Below are 26,145 nucleotides of genomic sequence, written 5' to 3'. Positions count from 1 at the left end.
CATCCTCATTTCTACTCTGACGAGTCATTCCTTTCTAACTACATAGGAGAAAATTTGAAGCACAAGGACAATCACACAAACACACAAATTGTTCAGGAATGCTAATCGCTCTGAAGAAAGGTGGCAAGCACATAAAACTTGTATCATCAATCCATGGCAGTAAACAGAAGTTATAATCCAAGTCTTTTCTTTCAAAGCAGTATTATTGATGCTGGAAGGGGTATATGGAAGGGGTTGGTCAGGGGAGGGGGTTGCCTTTCTGAGTGGGGCACCAACTGCAGTTCTGATTTCTCACATGCCCCCTAACAACACCACGCTCACTTTCCTCAAGAATTCTTTACAAAATTTTTATAGCAGAGTAACTGCAATTTTCCTTTCTTGGAGTGGATATATATGGCACGGGGGCTTTTGTGAATGGGATGAGAATGCCGAATGGGTTTGAATGGCTGCACCGGCAGGACCGTTACTTCTAATCAGGCGGCTTTTGTGACGGAACTCGAGAAGGTAGACTCCCGATCCAGGGCAAGACAAAATTGGACAATTAGACGCCAGCAAATGGGTGCAGCCACCCTTAATTTCTCCATCATGATTGCAATATTCTGCATGCCCAACATTTTACTCAGTATCGAAGACCCACCAAGCTTCTGCTGCCTCAAAGTGTCATGGCTGCCATAGAGCATACCCAACTCACAAGTGCAGTAGCTCATAAACTCATGAGTTTCAAGGCAGAAGCCTTCCACGATTGCACATTTGTATTTTTCACTCATTCAAACTTGTCTCGGAAGCGTATCACTCCAGCCAGTGACCTCGAGTGCACACTTGCAAATCATCAACATTTCATTTCTCCATTATGCTGATTTTAAACAGATGGAAACCCTACTTTTTTTTTTCCTTGATCCATAATGTTGTCCTAGTTACCATAACATACATTGAAATGAAGCATAACTATGCAATTTAAAAGTATTTCAAAGCTTTTGTTTGAACAGCAACACTTTGGCTATGTTCATATCAGGTTAAATAGGCCTACATTGAAATGACACAAGGTGGTCACATAGGATCACCACTGCATAGGATATCATAGCTAAAGTACACAATGCCATATAATATAGCCATTTCTGCCTGTTGATATTGTCTGTAATTTGTAAATCTGCTTTCGAAATTTCCTTCATATCAAAGACCTTAGCTTAATGCCAAATTAACATATCCTTCATGCTTGATACATCAAGAATGGAATAGGGCCCAAGCATTGGTGTTTGCACCTTACACTACAGAAGATTCAAATGCATGTTATTCCTGTCTAGGCATTGAACAAAATGGCTGAAAAATGTATAAGCTTAGTCCATTGACATACAGTTGTAGGGCCTACATATAATACCATAATAAAAGACCGTCATTCCATAATAATCACACAGCAAACACATCTAGGCATTACAACCAAAAGCACTGGCCAATAACAAGGCAAAGGTTACAAAACACAGCAAGATGAAAACATGCTCCCATTATATCACAGCCTAACATTCCAACACATTACGCTTTCTCTCGCACGCAGCCGCGGAAAAACTTCAAGCACTCCCGAGGAGAACACCAGTATTAGTGCCTGAACTCTGCACGAACCATGGCGATCCCACTCGTGCTGGCAGTGAGCTATAACTAGCTGCGCTTTCTCCCCCCTGATCTCTGGCATAGAGGGATAAACCTGTTGGGAGGTGGGGACACTAATATTTGTTAATTTGATCCCGTTCTCCCCCACCTGACTTGGGGTCTCCCAGCTCTCAGCATGCCCCCCTGGTTCCCCCTCTCTACACCTGTCAAACAATATTTCTCCCTCCTAGCCTCTTGGGAAATTTGGGAAGGAAGAAGAAGAGGAGGAGGAGGAGGAGGAAGGAGGAGTGAGGAAAGTCACTTTACCTATGTGACAATTTGAATGCAGCCACGGAATGAGTGGATGATGTACTGTCACGCTGCAGTCTCTCCCCCTACACCAAGATTAATTCACAGTTGTTCATCCTAGGAAAGCACCACACTAGTTCTTGGAAGTCGCGCTTCAAGAATGTTTTCCTCATGTCCCGGGTCCACAAGACCTAAACTGCCCGACATTATACAATCATCTCATGATAAACATTCCAAATTCAGTTAGCAGCACCAGATGAACAGGCAATTTAATGCTATTTTTAACGGAAAAAGTACAGGCAGTTACAAATGAATTTATAGCTATACTAATATTTCATCAGGAACCCTTTCAGATGATTTCAGTCTTACATGGCATCCAGGCAATGCATCCACATTTCATCGTCATCACATCTTTAACTCACTCAAGCAGCCCAACCATAAGCAGAGAGAGGAGGCTTTTGGGTGGCAGGGTATAAAAGGAAAAACCTGAAAAGTGAAATGTGAATGTCCAGTGTTTACCTTCCGCGCCAATGAAATGAGCACACCCATATCCTGCACAACCACCCCTTTGTTTCTAGTGGTCATCATATCTGGTCAATTTAGAGTGACCTTCGGCCAAACTGCTCCTACTCAAGGCCTTATAAACCAGGCTGGCTTAGTACAGTTGTATAGTGGTCGGAAAGAGAGGGAGAGGGTGGGGAAAGTGAAGAGATGGGTGGGGGGAATGACAAAAATGGCAAGAAAAAGAAAGGGAGAGAGGATATGCAAAGAACAAGAAAGAAAGATAGGAGAAAATACTTTGGAAGAGGAGAGAAAAGAAGAATACAGTATGAAAGAGGGAAGCAAAATGGCGAGGATGGGAAAACTCTCCGAATGACTTCCTCTCTCTGAACAAATTTCCTATTCAGAATAGAAATAAAGGTGACTGTCATGTTTGGGGGGAGGTTCTTGATACGAACAGCATTGTGTAGTGCATTCTGGGGTGATTTCTGTCAATTCATATTGACTACTGATTATATGTAAACGACAAACCAGCTTTGCTTCAGTTTGTTCACATCTCAGCCTCAGGCACTGTTCAATGCAACATAATATCCAATGGGAAAAATATCTATGAGACTGAGAGGATGACTTAACGTTGATCAGTCAACTGGTTTTTAGCAAATCTCAGCCAGCTACTCGAGTGTCAATCACAGCATTCATTGATCACAATTTGAAAGCACAAAACATTATGTTTGAATGCCAAAACAGACAGCTACAGTATCATACAATGTACGTTCAAATAATACCTTTTTGTATTTTCAATATCTTTTCTTCCTGCTGACCACCAACAGGGGAAATATAGAGACTTTCTTTGCAGCCACAGTAAATCACATGACCACAATGCCAGCGTCTTCATTGGATGTCATCTCTGATGACAAGAGATCTATATCATCAGACAAGAACACCAGATGATCACGCTTCTACCAATACACAACTGGTATGACGGTCCCTGACCAGTAAAAATTACTGTTGGACCAGTAACTTTTTCAGGAATGGACCAGTAAAACATGGAAAAACTGGGTAGGCCCTACCTACTGGTCCGACAGACAGGTCGGACCAATAGAAAAAATGGCTTAGTGTGCAGCCCTGCATACAGCAAGAAGGGGGCTACATTTCTCCTCTAGTCACCAAAGAGGCACACAGTGGATGAGATAGGACTAGGAGTACAGGGAAGCTGGGAGAGGTGGAGGACCAACAGAAGTGTTGTGAGGCCTTCCACTCTTGTCTCTATTACGACCACAGCAACTTGCACAAGACATTTTTCACTCAGGCTTCCAGAGTCTCCAAAATTGGGTTTCTGCATGCAGCAGGCGTCACACTGCTGCTGCTACTACTACTACTACTACTACTACTACTACTACTACTACTACTACTACTACTACTACTACTACTACTACTACTATGAGCGCTTGGAATATTCACTTACAACATGGGCCTGGGGAAAGTGGCTTTCTGGTAGAAAGAGAGAGAGAGAGAGAGAGAGAGAGAGGAGAGAGAGAGGAGGCTAAAATAATCCTAGCCCCTAATGCAATTTTCAGCTGCTGTGGCTCTCTGCGAGCACGGTTTGTAAGGGCTCCTCGGTGTTGTTTTCTCCACTGGGGGCCCCTGCACTTCTACCCCAGGACGTAGTAGAGGACAGCTTTTGGCACATTTTGCGGTTTTTCTTCCCGAATTTTGTAGACTGTTTTCTCACCAGAAAATTAGATGAGCATCTGAGCGGGCGGTTTTGTAAAAGGTCAGTTGGTTTTTAAGACAATGATGCATATTTGGTGATGTATGCTATAGCACAGAGTGGAATGCCTTGCATGGCTAAGCCATAGAGGGTACCCCAAATACACATGTGGATTGAGTGAATGCAGGATTATCAGTAGAACACATCACTCATCAGTGAAAATTTGAGGAAAATTGGACAATCCATTCAAAAGTTACGAATTTTTTACATTTGGTGACAAGACCGCTGGATACGAAGACTACTGCAGATCATGATCATGACATTACATTTGCACTACTATGACATTTTTAAAGAACATATAAAGAAAATTCCACAAAATATCATTTCATATGAAAAGTATAGGGCCTACATTCCTTGGACGTGTTACTGACAATATGTCAAGGGTAATATTATTCCCCCTGCATTCTGAAAGTGGTAAGTCTGGTGCTCTTTCATTAAGCAAGAAAAGTGAAAATCTGTCGAACTTTGTTTATATTTTCTTTATATCGTAGTGCATAAACTGATATCATGATCTGCATAGTCTTCTCATCCAGCAGTTTCATCACCAAAACTTCATAAATTCATAACTTTTGAACGGACTGCCCAATTTTCCTTTTTTAACTTTTACTGATGTATTCTCCTAATATTGCTCCATTCACTCAATCAACAAGTACTTTAAGGTTTCATTCTCCTTTTAAGTCAGCCTTGGTTAGAATGTTGAAAGATAAAGGGCGTAATGTAAATATCTAACTGAACAGTCTTACTTCAAATTGACACCTTATTCCCATGTTTATCTGCTCTATGATACTGGGAACAACAAGTCAAAAGAATGGAAGCAAATTCTGGAATGGTTATTATTCAGCAGAAAGACATTGATATTTAATAATGGTGCAATCAAATGGGGATGTGGAGGAAGAGCTCAAGTTGTCATGGCAACCAATATCCAATGGTGATGGGAACTCTGGACTGGCCACCACAGAACACAGAACAACACAGGGGGATGCCTTGCCACTGTGGGAGACTTCTGGCAAACTTCCCTTTTATTGGAGGGGGGGGGGGGGGAGAATTATGTTCCCATCACCAGGCTGGGCTTGCACTCTATTCTGGGGTGATGGAATTTACTTTACTTCAAAGGGAAAATCTGGCTCCCCGATCCACTCTCTCCATCTCTCTCCAACTTGTGGATAACAATGGAGGATGATATTGATCACAGCTGCTCAAAACGAGGAGCTTGGGATTTTGTTATAATTGATTTGATAATGTATGAAAGTCTACTTCAAAAAATATAAGAAAATGTCACAGCAATGAACAAGTACCAATTCCTTTACAGGGATGGTAAAGTTTTGATAGAGACGGGAGATTCAGATTTTAACTTTTTGCCAGATAATTAGAAACCACTTAGGCCTATAATTTATAAAACATTAAAGAGCATATAACTTTAGAAGGAATTCAAAGCTTATTTGATGAAAATCAGTCTTGAAATGGCCGAGATATTTAAAAAAAAAGTGAAACAAAGTGATTGCAATGAAAGCCATCTTTTATTATGACCTCTTTGTTTCTGGATATCTCATCTATATCAAAACCAATTTCAATTTGATAAAATTTTCATTCCTCTCAGAACTGTACTTAGAATTGCACATGCTATGTCGTAATTCATAAGAGGTTTCTCATTATCTCACAAAAAAGTTGGAAACCTGAAGCCCCATCTCCACCAAAAACTCTACCATCCCTTTAACTATAAAATAAAAAACTGCATCTGACCATCTTGCCACTTCAAAATTGGGAAAACTTGTGGTGTAAGAACAGAAGCATGAGAACAAATGGCATGAAAACATCTACAGATTTGGCATTACAACTGTACTGAGTAAAAAAACAACTGTTACCTGTACCATAAAAAAAAGAAACACATCTAGCCATCACTACGAATGCAGCTGGTGTTGGATATCTCTGTACATTTTCTTCTAGCAACCACATGATTGAAGATCATTCTTCCAAAATCCTAGTTTGTTTGGGGAAGATTATTCCCCCCCCCCCCCCCCCCGACTATCATATCCGTCTGTCATGCATCAGTTCAAGACATCAGCCCACAATGCAATGCCTACTAATTTACCCACATTCAGACCTGCCCACAATGTTCGGCTAATACCAACATTCCTATGTCTATGTTTGTGATGCCTGCAAAACTGTGAAGGGGGGGGGGGGCAGGGGTGAGTGAAAAAAAATGAAAGAGGTGAAGGAGGTACTTCTTGTGTGTTTCTGTGTCCTGGGGATTCATCTCAGATCTGACCCCTTTGTCCCAGTTCAATCAATGTTCCTCATCCATAAGAATAACAACACAAGAAATGACACTTCCCTCCCCCCCCCCCTTTCCTAATTTGTCCCCAGTTCACACATTCGCCCTTTGTGCCCATTCGCACATTCCATTCATTCAATGGTGATGCGGTGATGAGAGAGAATGACAGTGTCCGCTCAAGGAAAAGTCGCACAATCGCTCTTTGCTCCAACACCAGAGTGCAGAAAGACTTGTAAAATGGGCCAATGATGATTAGGCCTACTTGCTATCCTGGAGTAAGCCTGGTATATTCTATGCCACACACATTTTGTTTATCAGAAAAAAGTGATACTCATTAGGAAAGATAATACCCAGAATGTGACTTCCAAATACAACATCAGCCTCACTCCTAATTACAGGAATCATACACTGTAAGTGTTCTTCCTGCTTCATATGTAATGCTTCCTAGTTAAAATGATTGGGTATGAAAGATGTACAACATACCTGGTCATAACTTTTTGGACATCTATTTTTCTCTTCTCTGCAGGCAATAAGAAAAAGTCCTATCCTTTAAAAAAGGCCCTTTCTGAAATGACCATGAAGATGCAAGACGCTTCTAGTTCATTCCAATGCAGTCAAGTATTTTGATGAGTGTATTTTGATGGAAACCTTCTAGGTTAAAATTACTTTGAAAAAGAAAACGATACTATGGCTCCTAAAATCGGAGGAATTGCAAGTTTAGAAGTTGCTGGCTTGTGCTCTGATGTCTTACAAAATGCAGTCTTAACAAACACCATCAGGTTGAATGAATACAATTCCAGTAGCCCCTTACAGGAAATCAAGCTGTATACATTAGTGGCAATCTAAATTTACCCTGCCCTTCACAGGCAAACATCTTGAACAAATATAATGCCAACATGGGATTTACACCGGAGTGTGAGGATGAAGGGAATACAAGCTCATTTCAAACACTTCCCAAAACCACCACCAGCCCAAATCTAGCCCCTTTGGTCTAGTGCCCAACTTGTGTTTTTCTCCTGGCCTTCCTGCTTGCTTTCGAGAGCAAATTTGCTCTCTCGCCACACATAACAAAAAATTGTCCTGCAAAGATCCTGGTGAACACGTGTTGCGGAACAGCCAAGCTGCGCCAATGCTAGACAAGAAATTGCTTCGACACACACACACATATACCTTCAAACACCTTGTAATTCCCCATCCCCCACTCACTCTCTACACCTTTACTCCATTAGCTTAGCTCTTGAGCCAACAGTGTGGGGGCCTTCCAATACTTAGCCAGTTCCTAGATAAACTGATGAATGCCAATGGCTGCTGGACCAAAAGAAAGTCTAGGTGGGCAGGAGGCCACTTCATTATCCCCTTCCGCCTTCTAAAATTGTTGATTTAGAACCCTGCAAACAATTCTCCTCATTCAGCTCGCTCCTGTGGGTCATTTTGTTGTCACTTTCCCCCTCCTGCCTGCCCCCCCCCCCCACCCTCCCTTCCAGTTTTTGTGGCTCAGCACAAGACCACTTTTTAAATCTGGAAGTGAGAAAGAGGTTGTTTTCTATCACATGAAGACCGAACTGGCAATATTTTTTCTACCATTTACTTTTAACATAATATACCAGCTCCAACTGCAGTGTGCACTTCTTGACCCCCAAAATCATGTTCACTTTGCAAAAAATAAAGCAAGATGTTTTGCTTTGCAGGAAATAAAAGATTTGTCACTTGCTAAAAGTCGATGTCAATGAATTTTCATTTTTGATAGCGACTGTTATCAGGAAAAGAAATATTCTGGTAATTCTAAGGTACAGGTCTGCATCATCAACTTCAAACATATATTTATTTTTCACTGATAGAGAAATTTTTGATGACAAGATTTACTGTGCATCAAAATTAACTTTTTTTAACATGAAAGAATTGAAAGATGACATGGCATACTGTAATCATACTATTATTAAAGGTCCTGTTTACCTTTGGCAGCAGTGATTAGAAAAAATGTTCAAGATATCACTTTTGATCATATGTGTACATCAGTTGTATCACAAAACATCCTTCCATATAACATTTTTGCAATAAAGCCTAAAACATAAGGAGATAATATCCCTTCCATATAACATTTTTGCAATAAAGCCTAAAACATAAGGAGATAATATCTGTATTTTTCTCATTAAACCATAACTGTAGACGGTTTAGTCTGGACACATTTTACTGTTGTTCACATTTTGTATATTTAACAATACTTAACATCAATTATACTGGTTCAAATTTTTTACATTGGTGGTTTCTATTCCTACCTCACATTTTAAAACTATTTTGAAGCACCAATGTTGGGTTTTTGTTTCATCTGCAAATAGTAAATTATGCCTTTAAGGTTAACATGTGTAATATTACAATACCTTTAAAATTTCAAGAGTACTACGCTTTTGACAGTTTATACAAGCACAGAAGCTAAATCAAATTGTGTCCAGTTCAGCCAGTCTGAAGCCAGTAGACAATAGTACTGCCTACACCATTAATTTTAAAGTCAGTAAATTACACAAATGAGGATGAAATATGTTGAGGCAACTATCCTTGTGTAAAAAGTTTTAGACTCTGGGTTGATATAAGATTGCATGGACCAAAGTAGTATCACAGTATGAAACAAATGGGCCTACACTAACTTTTGGTAAAGTTTAATTATTGATAAGGCCTACAGGTGATCCTCTGCAATCTCTTTAAAAGAAACTGAACTATTGCATCTTGAAACAAAACATTTTCTATATTCTTATTCTATGTCAATTTCATTCATTGCTAAAGGCTTACATTCCACTTGAATGTTCAAATGCCAATATTCAAACTATATATAAATACAGAAAACACATCTCTTGTCAGAGTATATAGTTGAACCAAACATAATGTAGAAATATTCAAATACAAAATAAATACACAGAACATATCTCCTGTAAAGGAGTATGCTATTAACAAATATGAATGAGATCTGGAAAGAAAACAATCCCAAAATCCCCCTAAAAACAGCACACACACACACAAACACCCACACACAAACAAAGACACACACAACTACCATAAAGGTCAAAAGAATCTGAGGAAAATATGAACTGAACTTATAAAAAAAAAAAATTGAATGGCAAAAGCAATGGACCACACATATCAAGCACCAATTCAGCACTGCACCACATCCAAACAAGAGCCGACTGAGATGGCGGAAGGAATGTGGACACCATGTCACGAAGGCCAAGAGGCGAAATTAAGTAGGCCACATGTGACCAACGGGGAAGCGACGGGCCACTGCTGGCGCAGTAGGGAGCTCGCAGCCCGCTGTTACGCCCGTTACCGGGCCCATCGGGAGATAACCCGAGTTGGTCCTATGAGGCAGCAAACTTTCCCCCCAGACGTTCATGCCATCTCACTTTGGGCGCTTTATAAATTCCTCAATCGACGAGACACATCAAAACAGGCTAGGCGACATAAGATTTAGAGTAAATGCTTGAACAGACGTAAAAATGGCGGAGAATCACAGAAAATGTCTAGCATAGTGATATTTAGTAACGCCGCACTGACGCGAATGATATCAAACGCAGTCATCACTTTCCATCACGATCACACTCGCATACCAATCACTCCCTACACAAGGGCGCGTCAAAAACTTTTCTCTCTGCACACTAAATGATCGTTCACTGTTATTAACCAAAGATTTCCGTTCATTGAGACCGAAATATTCTTAAGAGGGTCTAACTTACCTTGTACCCACAACTTCTCCACGTTCGTCTCGATTCTCGTGAGCTTCAACCCCACGGCACATGCGCCCAGTATAACGAGTCCAAGGAAGAGCCCCTTTCCACTGTGGAGTTGTAAGTAACATCCCAATGTGAAGAGCAGTCCTTGCAACTTGCTCCGCAGCCACAAGGCTGCCTTGTTCCCCTGTGCTCTGCCCTGCGTGGGGGAAACAGACAAACCAGAGTTATCATCTGGTTGTCGAGTGTCAAGCCTAGCAGACGAAATTGTGGATAATTTCCCTCATCTACCAAAACAAGCGTTATGGAGTGGTCTAGACCCGGTAACGCTTCTAAAAGCGACTTGTCGCCACAGTTTGAGGGCATCAAAACTACATGGCATAAACGCGAGTGGCTGTATTCTACGGGCAATTGGATCGTGTGTGTGTGATTTTACGGAACTTTCGCATTCGTATATTCGAACAACGGCATGGCACAAGCACACACTCACTGTCGGCGGCATAGCATGAAGCATGCTAACCTTGGCGTGTGCAGTGCCAGATGCTCATAGTTTGACCCCAGATTATTCCCCAAAGCTTCCCCAATGCGGAGCCTCGCTGCCCTCCTCCGCGCAGCCGTGGACTTCCCGTCGTCAGTGACTTTCTAAACAATTGCAAAATAGTATTTACAACGCAAAACACACAAATCACATTTGAAAAGTAACCCAATTCATCCATCTCTTTTTACTCTAGGCCCTTTTAGTATATCTTCCGTCCATCTTGTGTTCAGAAGCGGTGAACGCACTAGCTAGCTATGAATATCCTATTGATCCTCTGCTCCTCTGATTTCTTGCTTTCTTTGTTTTCCAAGGAGAAATCCATTCAATCCGACGTGCGCGTTTCCGTTTCGTCAGCAGACGATAGCAAAGCGGAGAATGACCGTTTGTGTTCCATCTCATACGCTAGTAAATGGCCTAGAATGCTACATAATTATAACCCTCCGATTACTATGCACCTGGGAGTTAAGGAAAAAAAGTGTCACTTACCACGAATCAATTACATCATAATATATACCGAAGTACATGTTCGTCATTCTTAATGATATCCACATGGGTATGTAAAAGAATTCTCGTCAACTAACGACTAGTACGAGGTCGAATCACTCTCGCCCAATCCCGTGCGTGGTACAGTTATACGGATTTTTTTTTTCCCCTTACGAAATACCAGTGCAGTAACAAGTCACTGCCTACGCGATGTTTCGCCGTGTGTGGTATTTGGTGTATACTAGGGCCGTACTCAATGCGCTCACGCACTACCTCAACGCTTGCTATACACACGTATACACAGTAATTGACGAAAAAAGGGTATAATTGAATGAGAAATGCCTGGAAGTTTCTATGCATTTACACTAAAATTCATTAAATCGGTAATTTGTGAAAATGTTCATTACTTTTTACCATCTGGCGTTGCGAGAAACTTATGTAATGATTACAACAGCCTTGAAAGATGGGCTGAGAATGAGGTAACAACTTTGAAGGAAGGAAGGGGTAAGAAAGTGAAGACAAAGGCAAGATAAACCGGCTGTTTGCTGATAAGATGGGCATACACAAGGCAATCAGTATCATTGGTGACGTTACATGTTGTTCACTCGGCAGTTGTAAACTTTACTTGCTATATTAAACTCCACTTCCACTTCTGAGCCTGTTTATATAAACAACATTTTGTAGAGTTATACCTTATAACAAACAGATGATACATACTTTGAAAAGTTCTACGCTATTACGTGCAAACAGAAATATATCAGTTTAGGGAAAGATGCAATCAGATTCTTCCTTCTAAACAGTGCAACAAATCAAGCTTATAATGCAATGGATATGATACGAGGTATTTCCAATGCAATGCTGGTAATATTGCGACTTCAGTAGGCACCACATGAATATGCTACTCCGCTCCGTCCAGGCATAGAAAAATACCAAAAACTTTTTTCACTATACACGTAGTGGTGAAGGATTGACGTTTCTCTTTGGCACTATTAACTTATAATCCAAGCTCAACCGCATCGCCGCGCAAGTTCATTTCAGGGGCCTTGAATTGTGTGTCGTCGTCATACCATGAAAATTTTTTGAAAAAGAGGGGATTAAATACCCGTTCCACTTGTCTGAAGGCATATTCTGCATTGGTCCAGCTAGTCCTTGTTAGCAATTCCTCGTATACGAAGTCCTCGGGTATTCCAGGGGTGGATAATCTCCCGTCCTGTATAAAGCACACACACACACATAAGAAAAATAACAGAAGTGAATGAACGAATTCACGAATGAATACAATAATCACTGCAGAGTGAAAGAAACATCCATGCTTATGTACACTAAACAGATGATGAAACGGGAGACACGATTCCATTACTAACACGCCTCTTCATTTTCAAGATGGGAAAGTGTGCTATAAAGAGAGCCCTGTAGCTGTATGTAGTGAGAACCTCGCCTCAGCATTGGGCGTGAGATAGGAAGGCCCTACCGCGGCGGTTTAAACTTGTGCGACCACCCCAGAGCCATCAAACAGGCATGCCAAGCGCTCTTCACCCGGAGACTGATGGGTGATGATATTAGCAAACCACGCTATCACACGGAACATCCTTCCCACGTACGTCCGTAAGGCGTGCATCCTACACACAACACTAGGTAACTTCTCGTAAGAAAATATCCGTTTAATTCCTCGTCGTAGCTGGACATCGCTGCATGAGAAAACTTTGATATTTTACCTCGGAGTCGGGAGTGGCAGGCACTGCCCAACGCTCCATCCTACGGGATACATAGGTTTCCAGCAGCAGTATTCAACAATGTTTACACGTAAACGGGCATGTTGTGTAGAGTAGAGCCTTCCAAGTTTCATTCAAACGAAGCCAGCATCCTCCTCGGGTCGGCTGCTACGGTTCGTGTGTGTTCGTTTCACTCTCACCACTGATGCACATACTACTACGAACGACTTACTACGGGCGCCGGGCATTTGGAGAAGTTTAGCGCGAGGCTGTCGGTCGCAGCAGGCTCCGCCTCCACCTGTCATACCGTTAGGCGCTAGGTCAAGCACGACCGCTCCCATTGGTCGGCTCGGGACCTCCAATTGTTCCCGCTACAACGTATGTCATTAGTCGCCTAGCAACGCGAACAGAAAAGGAAGGAGGAAAAAGTTAGCGGACCACACACATGGAGTCAGCGCCAGGCCATACCGCAGAGCGGACCGCGCGGCCCCAGAGCATGAAAAAGACGTATACACGTAGGAAGTAGCCAACGACAGTGCGTGTACATACTCGAGCTCGACTCATGCCCTGCATCCTCGCTGCATCGCAATTCTATTGTTCACGCCGAGAATTCAGCAAAGAGAGTTTTCCCCTACTTTCAAAAGAGCGAGCAAGTAATCGCTTTGACGAATCTGTGAGGCAGCGAGATTGAGAAAGGCAAAATAGTTGCAGTGCATGAAAGTGACAGTAGGTTTCAGCCTTACAGCGGCGACAGGGGTCAAAGTTGGGTGACCTTTTCCTAAATAAGAACCTATCGAGTTGCACCATAACACTTTCGTCGATTTCATTTTTTTCTCTCTCTCTCCCTCCCTTGAACGTGTGTGAGCGCGCACGCGTGTGTGTTCTCCGTACCTTGCATGTTCGGGTCATGGGGAGCTAAATCATTAATGAAAAGGACTCAGTTTCCTAATAATTATAGCACGAATAGACAAGTAAACGCATGCAGTTAGCACGGGCAAACTCGCCTAACCCCTTAATACAACTTTACATAAGAATCGCATCTTGTCAAGATTCAACACCATTCTAAGTATACTATATAGGCCTATTTACTTCTCCTAAATTCCATGGAGCTCGAAAGCTTTGTAACAATTTTGTGCAATAAAATCAATTAAGCCAACGTCCTAAAATAAACTTCCTGCTGCACTTTTCAAGAAAACCGCTCTCAATACCATCTGCTACCCTGTTAACTAATAGCTCAACTTTAATCCTCATGACACCGATAAAGTTGTACCAATCGAAGAGTAATTACGCACTTCCATCATTTTCTTTTTAATTTTTTTTCAGGAAAACCACTTCTTCATAATTATTTCAAAATGTCTCTCTGTTTACTGTGAGCAGGGGTCACATTTATACGGGAATTCGTTTCAAATGCTTATTCTAATCACACCATTTGCTTAGATTTCTTGATACTATTAGATAAATAGATACATACATAGCTAGGTACAAACAGTAGATAGATAGGTAGCTAGCTATCTAGCTAGCCAGATATATAGATAAATAGATAGATAAATAGACAGATAAACAGATAGATAGATACTAGTAGATAGATAGATGGATATATATATATATATAATATATATATATATATATATATATATATATACTCCTAGATGGGTCATTTGGAAGACATTTCCATTTGTTTTATATGCAAATTTTAAAATACATGTTCAATGGCAATTTACGCAATGGAGACACGAAAATTGTCTCCTTAATGACCAGTTGTCTCCCTAATGAAGACACTTCCCCCCAATATGTCTCCCTAAGGTGCCAACTAGGGATATATATATATATATATATATATATATATATATATATATATATATATATTATATAATAGACGGGTAGACAGATACAACTTACAAGTCATATAGGTATATATCGATAACTATATGGATCGAAAGAAACCAGGAACAACAAACAGCTTTTGTATGAAGATATATAGATCGGTAGAAATTAACGACAATAGATAACTATGTAGAAAGAGAAAGAGAGATATTATTGGAGAGAGACGGATGCTGAAAGACAGATAAGTAATGGAGAACGGGAGAAGAGAAACTAGTAATTACATGAGTGGAATACAATGTTCTGGAACTACCCTGATGGAACATACATTCCGGTATGTTGTATATATATCATTAGCTCTTCCGACACGCCTCCTTAGCCTTGTTATTGTCCCTATCTCTTTGTTCCATCACGGAGGTGGAAAGAAAGCTCCTCCCTGCTCGTGTGATAAGCTCTATAGGTTCTATTTCGCACCCATTCTCACAACAACGGATCACCATCCCACGTGGGTGGGCTTCCAACAGTATGACGTCACTCAAAGGGAGATGGGATGCCGATACCGCTAATTCGGTAATCGATACTAATGACGCTCTGTTGTAAACATCGGCGATATACCGTATATCCCACCAGAGTGGATGCAGTTCACGATACTGGTCGCAGTATACAAGCAGGGATGGATGTACCGGCTATAAATAATTGCAGATGAGTTATTCCGTGTGTGCCATCCTGCAAAACGCCTGTTCAAGACGTCATTATTATGGCAAATGAAACCGTCAAAATGATGTTGATACAACAATAAATGCTGGTTTATTGCCGCTTTTGTTCGGTAATATGAATACTAGTATTAGTTATCTTTTCTCCTCGAGTGATGTTGATGTGTGGTGGGGTTGGGGTTTTTGTTTTGTTTTGTGTGTGCGCGCGTGTTTTGTTTTTGTTTTTGTTTTGTTTTTGCTTCTTTTTTTTTTTGGGGGGGGGGGGGCTGTCTAGTGTACACTGTACAAGAACATAATCTACAAATGATTTTGCCAAGATTTTGCCTGAGGTTTGATTCATGCTTCAGGATGCAATTGTGTCTCAAGTTGACTGTATTAGCAACTAATTAGCTACCTTATCTGTCCTCAACTCTCTTATCCTCAACAGCAGTAAATCAGGACGACTATACATGGGATAAAAAACGTGATGTTAGTACAATGTATTTCATTATGTTACCCAAATAAAAATCTAAACGTCTTGAAGTCAGACCAGACTAGCGCAAGGTCTTGCAACCTGTCCATACTTCTCACGTTGGGGCTCTCTTTCTAAAGTCAACCATTTTTTCCCTTTTCGACCCGAGTATATCAATGTCGGCCTTGACCGTGGCGATTCGGAACGACTAAGGCTAAAACGTGGAATACATCGCTGGAAAATAGTCTACAAACAGAGAACGTCTTATTTCGAACCACACCATGATTTGGGCCTCGCACTGACTCAACTAAGTTTCTGTTTGAAAATGGGAATGATGAGCATAATGACATCGCATCTCTGTGTTCCACCCAATTCAGAAACTCGTCCCATTCGATGACTCCTGGATAGCAATTGAAGGAGAAATACCGCAAAAAAAAACCCTCATTGGTCGGTATTTTCTTAGATATGATTTGCCCATCGAAGAGGCAAAAAAAAAAAGAAAACAGAAAATTCTTGGGTTTGAATTGGGGATTAATGAGCTGCAGCATCGGTCGCCCACACGCCTCGGTCGCTCGCACAAGACTGGAAATGCACGGGGATTTAGAGTGCCCTGACCCATGAACTCAACGGGTCAAGTTCAACGGTTAGGTCAGGTTACCATTCAACTTCATAAATACGCTCTCACACACACCCTTTCTATTCCATCCCCTCCCCCAATTTCTTGTATATCATTCTTCTATCTGTCTGCCTGCCTACCTACCTATCTATCTATCTATCTATATCTATATCTATCTATCTATCTATCTATCTATCCATCTCTATATATATCTATCTATCTATATATTCCATTACCTCCTCCATCTTTCTGTAGGCCTATACCATACATCTAACTATATATCTCTCTTATTGTCAATCATATTTATCTACGTATCTATCTATCTATCCATTTATATATTTATTTATCTATCTATCTCTATCTATCTATCTATCTATCTATCTATATATCTATCTCTATCTATATAATTATATCTATCTATCTACTCATATCTATTCCATTACCTCCTCCATCTTTCTGTAGGCCTATCTAACTATATATCTCTCTTCTTGTCAATCATATTTATCTACGTATCTATCTATCTATCCATTTATATATCTATTTATTTATTTATCTATCTATCTATCTATCTATCTATATCCATACATTTATCTATTTATTTATCTATCTATCTATCTATCTATCTGTATCTATACATTTATCTATCTATCTATCTATCTATCTATCTATCTATCTATCTATCTATCCATTTTTATCACTAACCTTAAATTGTCTTCTTTACAGCCTATTATGTCTTCATTCTCTTTCTACGACACATAATATTATTTATACGAGATATTCGGTAAGAATTGTACCTAAAACCTGAGGTGTGATGTAAATCCATCCATCTGTAACTTAATTCATTGAAGAAGAGAAAACATGTCTCTCACTAATAAGCATTAATTCATCGGAATTTTTCGGTCGTCGTATGTTTGACAGTACGAACATACAGTGGATTTACGTACGGTAGTCGTAAGACTAAGAGTAAATTTCATACTTCTAAGTTTTTAAGGGTATTCCATCATACAATGTAAAATGAGAGTGAAATGAAACGAATAGAATGAGGGAGAGGCTTCGTTTCCTTGGTAATGGAATAAGAAAACGTGGGAGTTTCCCATATTCTCAGGTGTTTTGAAGAAACATAACCAGGTTGATGATATCATTGCCACACTAACTTGCGTCCTATGATTGGCATACATAACAAAAGTCGTTTTGTTTAAAAAAGACAAAATCGTATCATTTGCATACTATAATCACATTGTTTAAGTTACAGTAACTCAGTAATATAATGCGCACCCCCTGGGACAACAACAACAACAACAACAACAACAACAACAACAACAACAACAGCGAACGGGACTCTATGCTGCACAAGGAAATTGTAAATTATGTTGATCACCAAAGACTATAATAATCTTACTAACTTGTTTTATCATATAGGCATATTGTACAACCTTTTTAACAAAATGATAATTGCCTTGTTGTTGGTTGAATTATAGCATCTTGTGTAAAGCGAATAGATTCCAGATGTTTCCTTACAGGTTGTGGAATGCACTACATTCATATTCGAATTAGCTATCATTGGTAGGATAGCTCCATGGTGTAAAACTACAAAGTGCACGCTTGTCTACATCTAAAACTAAAACAAACTAAACCCCCTCCCCCCCCCCCCAAAAAAAAAAAAAAACCCAACCAAACAAACAAACAAACAAACAAACAACACGACCAGGTACGCAGGCATGTACAGTGTCAAATATATACACGTGCACAAACACAAACACACACGCATACAAATACAAACAAAAACAACAGCACACACACACACACACACACACACACATGCACGCAAACACACGCACACATACACAAACACTAGTAAAAAGCCAAGGTAGTTGTGGAGGTCATTGTAATTTTGAGTTAGGTCTCCCAGGTGTAATAGAAAGGGGGTGGGGTGGGGAATAGAGGCAGGCGAGGAAGAGCCGGAGGGGAAGCCAGGGGGAGAGGGGTACGGGGACAGGAGGGAGGGCCCGATGGGGAGAGATGAGAGAGAACAAGGGCACAGAGCTACTGGACATGCACAGGTGGAATCATTACATTTTAAAGTTACATTATTAGGCCTATCTCGTGGGTAAATTGTGGTATATTAGTGATATATAAACAGGCATACCATTTTGCCTTCCAGCTCTGATCGATATTCGTATAGATGACACTAGTCTTGTGCAGGGTGGAGGTATGGGGTGGAGATGGGGGAGGGTGGGGTGGGATGGGGAGCGTTTGTCACAGGAGGAAGAAAACTAGAGACCAGGCCTACTCTAGAAGTAGCCTCCATACCAGCGTGGAACGACAGCAGAACAAATAAAAAAGCCTCGAATTTGAAGCTTGTCACCTGCAAAAACCGTGACATTCTGGTCCAGGAAAAAAAAAACGGAATTAAGACGTGTTTGGTCTCTAGGCGGGAGAACTTCCGGAGCATATTATGAGCGCGAAGCTTTATAAAACAAGCCAGAAAAAAAAAAACACGAAAGGGAGAACAAGAAATCATACTTTTCGTAATTGCAACGCAAATATTTTTGCTCCGTGGTATTTTCATTACGCCACGCAGGTACCGGGGCTTTCCACTATAGCTTCCGTCTTATATTTCTGGTATCAATTTTTGTCCAGGAAATATTTAGGCATGTGTCATATTGCGCGCATGTTTATCGACGCGCTAATTAATGTTTCTTAACGAGCGGAAGCGCATACACTTCTTTTTTATGATAAAGCTTACCGATTTTATAGGATAAATTGAGAAACATTTCGCAGCGAAAATCAAATATTTCAAGTGTTTTTGTTTTCAGTCTTGAACATAAACCTACAGCAGTTTAGAAACTAAGGGTGAGACTAACAGATTAAAAGCAAAGACTATATAGAAAGAAACAAAAATTGGATATCACGGTTAAAAAAATTAAAATAGTCACCGTCTGAAGTATATGAGACGCGAATAGAGGCACCATTTCCTAAATATTTGCCAACCTAAGAAAAGTATTATGCATCCTGTACACAAGATCTAGTTTACAGAATTGGGGACAAAAAAGAAACTGCTTGAAAGCCACTCAAACGATGTCATCGTGAGTAACTTTATCGCGTTAGATGATGTACGTAAACTCTATTGTGGGTAGTTTTCGGATGTACTGCGGTACTATACTGAATAGATTCCAGGCTACAATGAAGAAACATTAATTGAAGAAAAGGCTACTTCAATCAATGTGACACGATCAAAAGAGTGAATCTTAAACTTCATTATCGCGGTCTCTGTGGTATACGTATAATGTCCAAACATCGCATTTGTTGTCACATTGTGAAATCAATAACTCAATCTTGTGGCTATCGAAAGGCACGAACGGGATGGTGGACATGATCTCCCACTGTCAACACTTTTAGGGCCTTCACGTATACCTTCTTTCACCATATAAGCAGGGAGAGGTCCCTGTTATAAGTAGCAATCCCCACGAAGGAAGGCTACTATGTACTAACCTATTAGGACTACATTTGAAAACTTCTTAACCAGTCGAACGAAATTGGCTGACTTTTGAAGAAGTATCACAGCAGTTTTACTTCAGTACCGTCTATCATTGCCACATACAGCCATGATGGCATTTGGAAACGCTATGAGTCAGATATTTTATGTCATCCGTACCTCTTCTATGTGATCCGTACCTCTTCAATGTCATATTCAATGGTTGGGTCCCATTGTTTGAATGTTTGAACGCTGCGCTCTCTACTAAGCATTTTAAAAACATCAACATCTCTAAGACCAAACCTGACAACGTTTTAAGCAATTCTCTACTCAGTACACACTTATCTGATAGGTAGCAGGTTCATATAAGTATTACCTCTCCCAAGGTTTTTAAACTATAATATCATTTGCTGTAAAGATACGGTCACTGTGTATTTCAACTTCCGACTTCAAAATATTGAAAACAAGAAAATGATGCAGTAAAGCATCAGTACATATTGGGCAGAATAAAACACTTAGAAAAATACACTATTATGAATGATGTGATAATATAGGGCATACTGAGAAAAAGTATAGGCCTACATTACATCGTCATCTCACTGATTAGTTTTTAAATTAGGAATATCGTTCAGGTAAATAAGATGTTACAGAGTGCTACAAAAAGCACCAAGAGAGTCTGATAATTTGAGAGCAATAGACAGAATGAATAGATAGATAGATAGATAGATAGATAGATAGATAGATAGATAGATAGATAGATAGATAGATAGATGATAGATAGATAGATGGATGGATAGATTGATAGATAGAGAAATAGATAGATAGAGATAGACAGGTGCTAGATAGATATACGGATAGTGATAGATGAATAGAAAGATACGTATATTGATAGATATATTGATACATAGATATATTGAGAGACAGATAGCTGGATTGATGAGTAAATTGATTGATGGATTGATGGATGGATAGATAAATAGACAATTAGATGGATAGACAGACAGATTATTGAGTAATTTATTTATTGATTTATAGATCGATGGATATAATGAAAAGAGGGTGAGAAGAGAAATTTGTTGGGTCATTATCGCGGTTGCCGGAAGTTTTATGGTGACCACTATAAATAGTCGTGGCACCCTCCTTCAACCGCAATAAGAGCCCTCCCTTTAATTTCCGCCAAACCAAGGGGGAAAGAGAAAGAAAGGGGAAAAGAAAGATGAAGAACATACCGACCCCCTCAGTCTGAAATTGTTGGCTTTTGGAAATCGAGAGGGAGAAGGACAGCTGCGGCGACGGCCAAGTTGGGGTCGACTGGCCCGACGCGCCAGGGCGGGACAAAGCGGCGGCCTCGCAACGAGCACACGAACTGGGTGGCCCTCGTCAAGAATTATTGGGGGTCAGTTTTTTGTTTGGGTTCTTCCCCGTTATTGCAAGGGGGTGATGGCAGAGAGTCATTAGTCTCGTAATGACTTCGGCTCGAGCTAAAATGGCCTAAAATCAGAAAATAAATGATGGTGACCAATACCAGGACTAGGCTATTTGAGGTTTCGTTCGTTCGTTTGTTTGTTTGTTTGTTTGTTTGTTTGCTTGTTTGTTTTTCAGAAATGATTTGCACGAGGCTCGCAATGGTCTCATGATACGTGTCATTAATACAACTAGGACCTTTTATTATGAAAAAAATAATAATATTAGGTTTAAAATTGATCCGTATTCCAGATTAGGCGAATTTCGTGGTCGTAGAATCTGCGAAACTATAGGCCTATAAAGCACCAATTCAAGGAGATGGGTGGGGGTTGTGGCCCAGCACAGTGGGTGGAGCATGGAGCTACAAATGGTACCATGGATAGAGCAACCTGATCGAATCAACAATCTTCGCACGTGACGCGCACGAACTACGCACGCACGAACAAAGCAAACTTCCGTCACCGTTATTGTAGTGAAGCAGCTTTGTATGCTTCTTTTACGGCTCCATGTGCATGTTATTGTGTACTTGACTATAAAGTTCGCGCAGCACGCGCTTTCCCGTTCTCTCTCCTTCATTCCGTTTCATGACGCATACGTAATATGATCACCGCTATACATGTACAGACTACAGTATACTGTATGCATTTTTAGATTGTGTACACATACCTATAGTGGTAGGGACCTCTTATATCATGCATATTATTCTGGTTTAGATGGGGAATCAAATTTTAACTTTCTGCGAGATGCTTACAAACCACTCATGCAAAATTCTAGAGCATACAGTATACAAATCTAAAAAGGAATTCAAAGTTGATTTGATGAAAATCGGTTTTAATATGGCTGAGATGCCCTACAACAAAGTAATACAAAGTGGTCCTAACCCTTTTATTAGGATCACTTTGTTTTTTTTTTATATCTCAGTCATTTCAGAGCCAATTTTCATCAAATGGACTTTGAATTCCTCGAAGAATTGTTTGCTCTTTCATATCTTAGAAGAGGTTTTGCATTATCTCACAAAAAGTTGGAAACCCGAAGCCCCATCTCAAACCGAAATGTACGATCCCTGGGAAGACAGCGAAAGAGAGGGAGGGAGAAAAGGCGTGTGCGTTCGTGCGTGTGTGTGCGTTCGTCCGTAAGGTGCGCTGCACATGCATTGGAGGGAAAAACATGGGGTATGACAGGCAAGTTGAGTGATCGCCGATTCTCCGGGATGAGCAATAAGTATTTCACTCGTATATTGCATCCAACAGTCATTTCATGGGTACAGCTCTGTCCGTTCGTGACTCAAACCTGGTTCCATTTCACTCTTTTACATCTAAACAATCGTAAATATACAGGAGCGAGGTTTTGTCTCATGGGGTGGTCTTTCGTAACCTTAAAAAGAATCAATTTCTCGGTTTTTCGTTTTTTCCTTCGGACAAAAATCGTTCAGCGGCTTGTACCTATAAGTTTTGTTTGGCTTATCAAAATATACCCTACATTTTGATTGTTGGTCGGAACATGACAAGAGCTGTTTATATTTTAAGCGCTTTTATTTTCTCTCTCTCTTTCTTTCTTTTTTTTTTCTTTGTTCGCGCAGAGAAACCCATTTATCATCCTTGTTTTAGTTCAGTTGTGTCTCATACAGAGATCTTGTGTATCATATATATATATATATATATATATATATATATATGTGTATATATATATATATATATATATATGTGTGTGTATATATATATATATATATATATATATATATATATATATATATATATATATATGTGTGTATATATATATATATATATATATATATATATATATATAACTATGTTCAGTTTTGTGTGTATGTGTGTTTGGAGTAGCCTAAATAGTGACTAGAGTTGTCTAAACTATGCTATATATATTTTTTCATTTCTGCTCAAAAGTTGAAAAGTTTCGGAAACTACTGACGTGCACTATGTGTAGTAACATTGGTAACATTACTGAATGATACCAAAGTAATTACTGTACTCATAAGTGAAGGCTATAAAGTATTTTCATCAATGTTGGATATATTCATCAAGGACGATGTCAAACACGTGTGGAAAGTGACTCTAACAAGTGCGGTAAAAATTAAAAGAAAAGGACCGTGAAAACTTCCCAAAGATCGGACATAATTAATTTGAGTTATGGGACTTAACAAACTTGCTTTCCCCGAAACAGTGAACATTAGTCACAAACACACTGATTATGCAAATAAGATGGGGTGGCAGTATCACAGTCCCTTAATTTTCCATTAGCTTGCGAAGAATTTGCCTCCGATATCCATTCTCTTTTTTTTTTTTAATTTGACACACATTCTCGACACACAAACAAAACACACACACACACACACACACACACACACACACACACGTTACACGCCACGTTACATTGTTCATGAAATATAACACCTTGGGTAAAATGCGAAGGAGTAACGGTAACATTCGAGCTATTTGAACAACAACAACATCATCATCATTAACAACAGCAGCAGCAGCAGCAGCAACAACAACAGCAAAAACAAAAACAAAAACAGCGTTTACTTTCCGACATCACTGCAGTTTGAGATGTCATAGTTTTCTTTCAGGCATAGTGTCGCTTCTTTCCCTGAAACGGCTCCACATTTTGAGAGTATGACGAGTTGGTATAATTATGTTAGGATTCAAGCACGGTATCATGAAAATAATTATCTGCGCATTGGCCTGAGACTACTTTACTGGCGCCGCTCTGATTGGCTGGGGAGGCTGCCGAGGTAAGAGTTCAAATAGCCAATGGCAATTCAGCTGTCGTACCGCTTGACTTTTTGACCAATCAGGGTAAAAGACTTCGAGTCACGTAGCGGGATGCGCTTGAAAGGATCACGAGAGAAGGGAGGGGAGATATTGATGGAAGTTCTCAATACGTTATATAAACGAAGTGCAAATTGCGAGATTAAAAGAAGATCCTAATGGATTTACAGGGTGTTAGACTGTGTGGTTTGATCGTTGCACAGAGTGGGAGAAAGCTCATTGGAAGATATTGTGTAAATTAGACAAAAAACAAATTACAGAGAGTGTGAAAGGTGCATATCTTTCAGACACCTCTAACATTTCCTGACCTTGTGAGATTCAATAGAATGTTGATTGCCTTAAAAGGAAAATTCTCAATGTTAAGGTTGCCAGACCTTTGATGTTCAAAGGATTTAAATCACGTTTTGCGTTTTACATGCACTGTTGATACTGCAGTGACAGTTGTGGCATAGGTAATCAATGGGAAACACCCATTCAAAGACAACGTACAAGACCTCCGACAATGCGACAATGCAGGCGTTTGGACTCGGACGACCACTTTATCCGTTATGTATCTTTGGCTTGCTATACATTGTTACCTCATGAAGTTCCACGGTTTCACCATAACAACTCTAACAGTATCATCTTCACAATTGACACACCCACACAATACATTCCGCAGTCTGTTCAGTAATAGGAAATAAGAAGTGCAGTACAAATATACTGAAAAAAAATACTATATTTGAAATCCTCTTGTTCTAGCAAGGTAAACAAACACAAAGCTGATGCAAGTAAATTTCAGACTGTTCGTCGTACGTGTGCACCAGTTAACTGTGACCTATATAGAATCCTGCAAATCCTTGAAATGTGATCAAACCAAGCGCAAACTTTGTAGCATAAGTATGCAATACATGTACTTTAAGAATAATGTAAACGAACACAAAACATGTAATCGTTTAGTGATTACGATGGGGGTGTTTGCTCAAATTTCGGCCATCGTCACACCACAGCCCACCCAGGCCGACTCTTCACCGGTTCAAAAGCAGCAGCCTTCGGAAGTTGGCTCCATCAGCGCAGCTTGCTCTTATACACTGCGCGTCAAACGGGCACGATAAATCACATTCGACTTTAACATTGCATGGTTCTAAAGACGACTTGAGTTGCATTAAACATTTTTTTTACATCAACCTCGAGATAAACAGATCATGTTTTCACAGGAAACTATAAGAGAACGTTTCAAAGGGGGAAGAAAACAGCCCTCTAATGTAGGTAAGATTTATGGGGCGACTATATACTCAGTTGTAAAACACAGAAACATCTTACGGCGTCGAATCGAGGGTCTGACTTTCGCCGAGCTGGGGAGAAGCGCTGGCAAAAAATAACGACAAGCCACTTGAAGTGGTGATACCATTCATGAGGAGAATAATGGGGTGGGGTATGGATGGAGGTGAAGTATGTATGGGTGGGGTGGGGTGGGGTGGGGTGGAGAATGGAAATGGAGAGGGGTGGTAGTATAGCATGCTTACCGCGTAAAACCCATTCAAGGTCACTAACCACAAGGCACGGTGATTATCTGGTTGTAATGTATGATGGATTTGAAGATCCTTAAAGACCAACTCAAGGAATAAATGCTCCACGTCTCGTCATTCGGATACCAAAGAACAAGCATTCTATTTCTAACGTTTCGCTATCTTAAGCAAATTACATATTTTCTATTTCTTGTACGCAGGTCCTACTCTTTTTATTCCAATAAAAAACAAAACTATAACATTCGTCTACACTAACGAATCTATATACATGCACTAACTCTAACAATAAACAAACAAACATCATACTGAGTCGTCCAATGCTACTTTATTTCAATTTTAATCATTCGTATAATTCCCATCGATATCATCCTTCGTAATTCCTCATAATCGTTATCATCCGCAACATTATTTTTCACATCTCA

At 40.1% G+C, this 26,145-nt stretch overlaps 1 protein-coding gene across 1 annotated transcript in view; it reads right to left on the bottom strand.

The window, feature by feature from the left end:
* The window catches only part of LOC139719036 (protein patched homolog 1-like), a 79,948-nt gene extending 67,008 nt beyond the window's left edge, over positions 1-12,940 (bottom strand). Inside the window, exons 1-3 of the mRNA XM_071630480.1 lie at positions 12,887-12,940; positions 12,274-12,381; positions 10,157-10,349 (exon numbers count right to left, since the gene is read on the bottom strand). Coding sequence (XP_071486581.1) covers positions 10,157-10,349; positions 12,274-12,381; positions 12,887-12,925 — 340 coding nt within the window. The 5' untranslated portion in view covers positions 12,926-12,940. The remainder of the gene's footprint in view (positions 1-10,156; positions 10,350-12,273; positions 12,382-12,886) is intronic.
* Between the last annotated feature and the right edge of the window lie 13,205 nt (positions 12,941-26,145).

Source organism: Diadema antillarum, unplaced genomic scaffold (genome assembly GCF_040938485.1).
Source record: "Diadema antillarum isolate AM-2024a unplaced genomic scaffold, OU_Dant_1.0 scf00000103, whole genome shotgun sequence".
In the NCBI taxonomy this organism is placed as follows: domain Eukaryota; kingdom Metazoa; phylum Echinodermata; class Echinoidea; order Diadematoida; family Diadematidae; genus Diadema; species Diadema antillarum.
The sequence above is the reverse complement of the archived record's forward strand: the minus strand, read 5'-3'. Positions and strand labels throughout refer to the sequence as shown.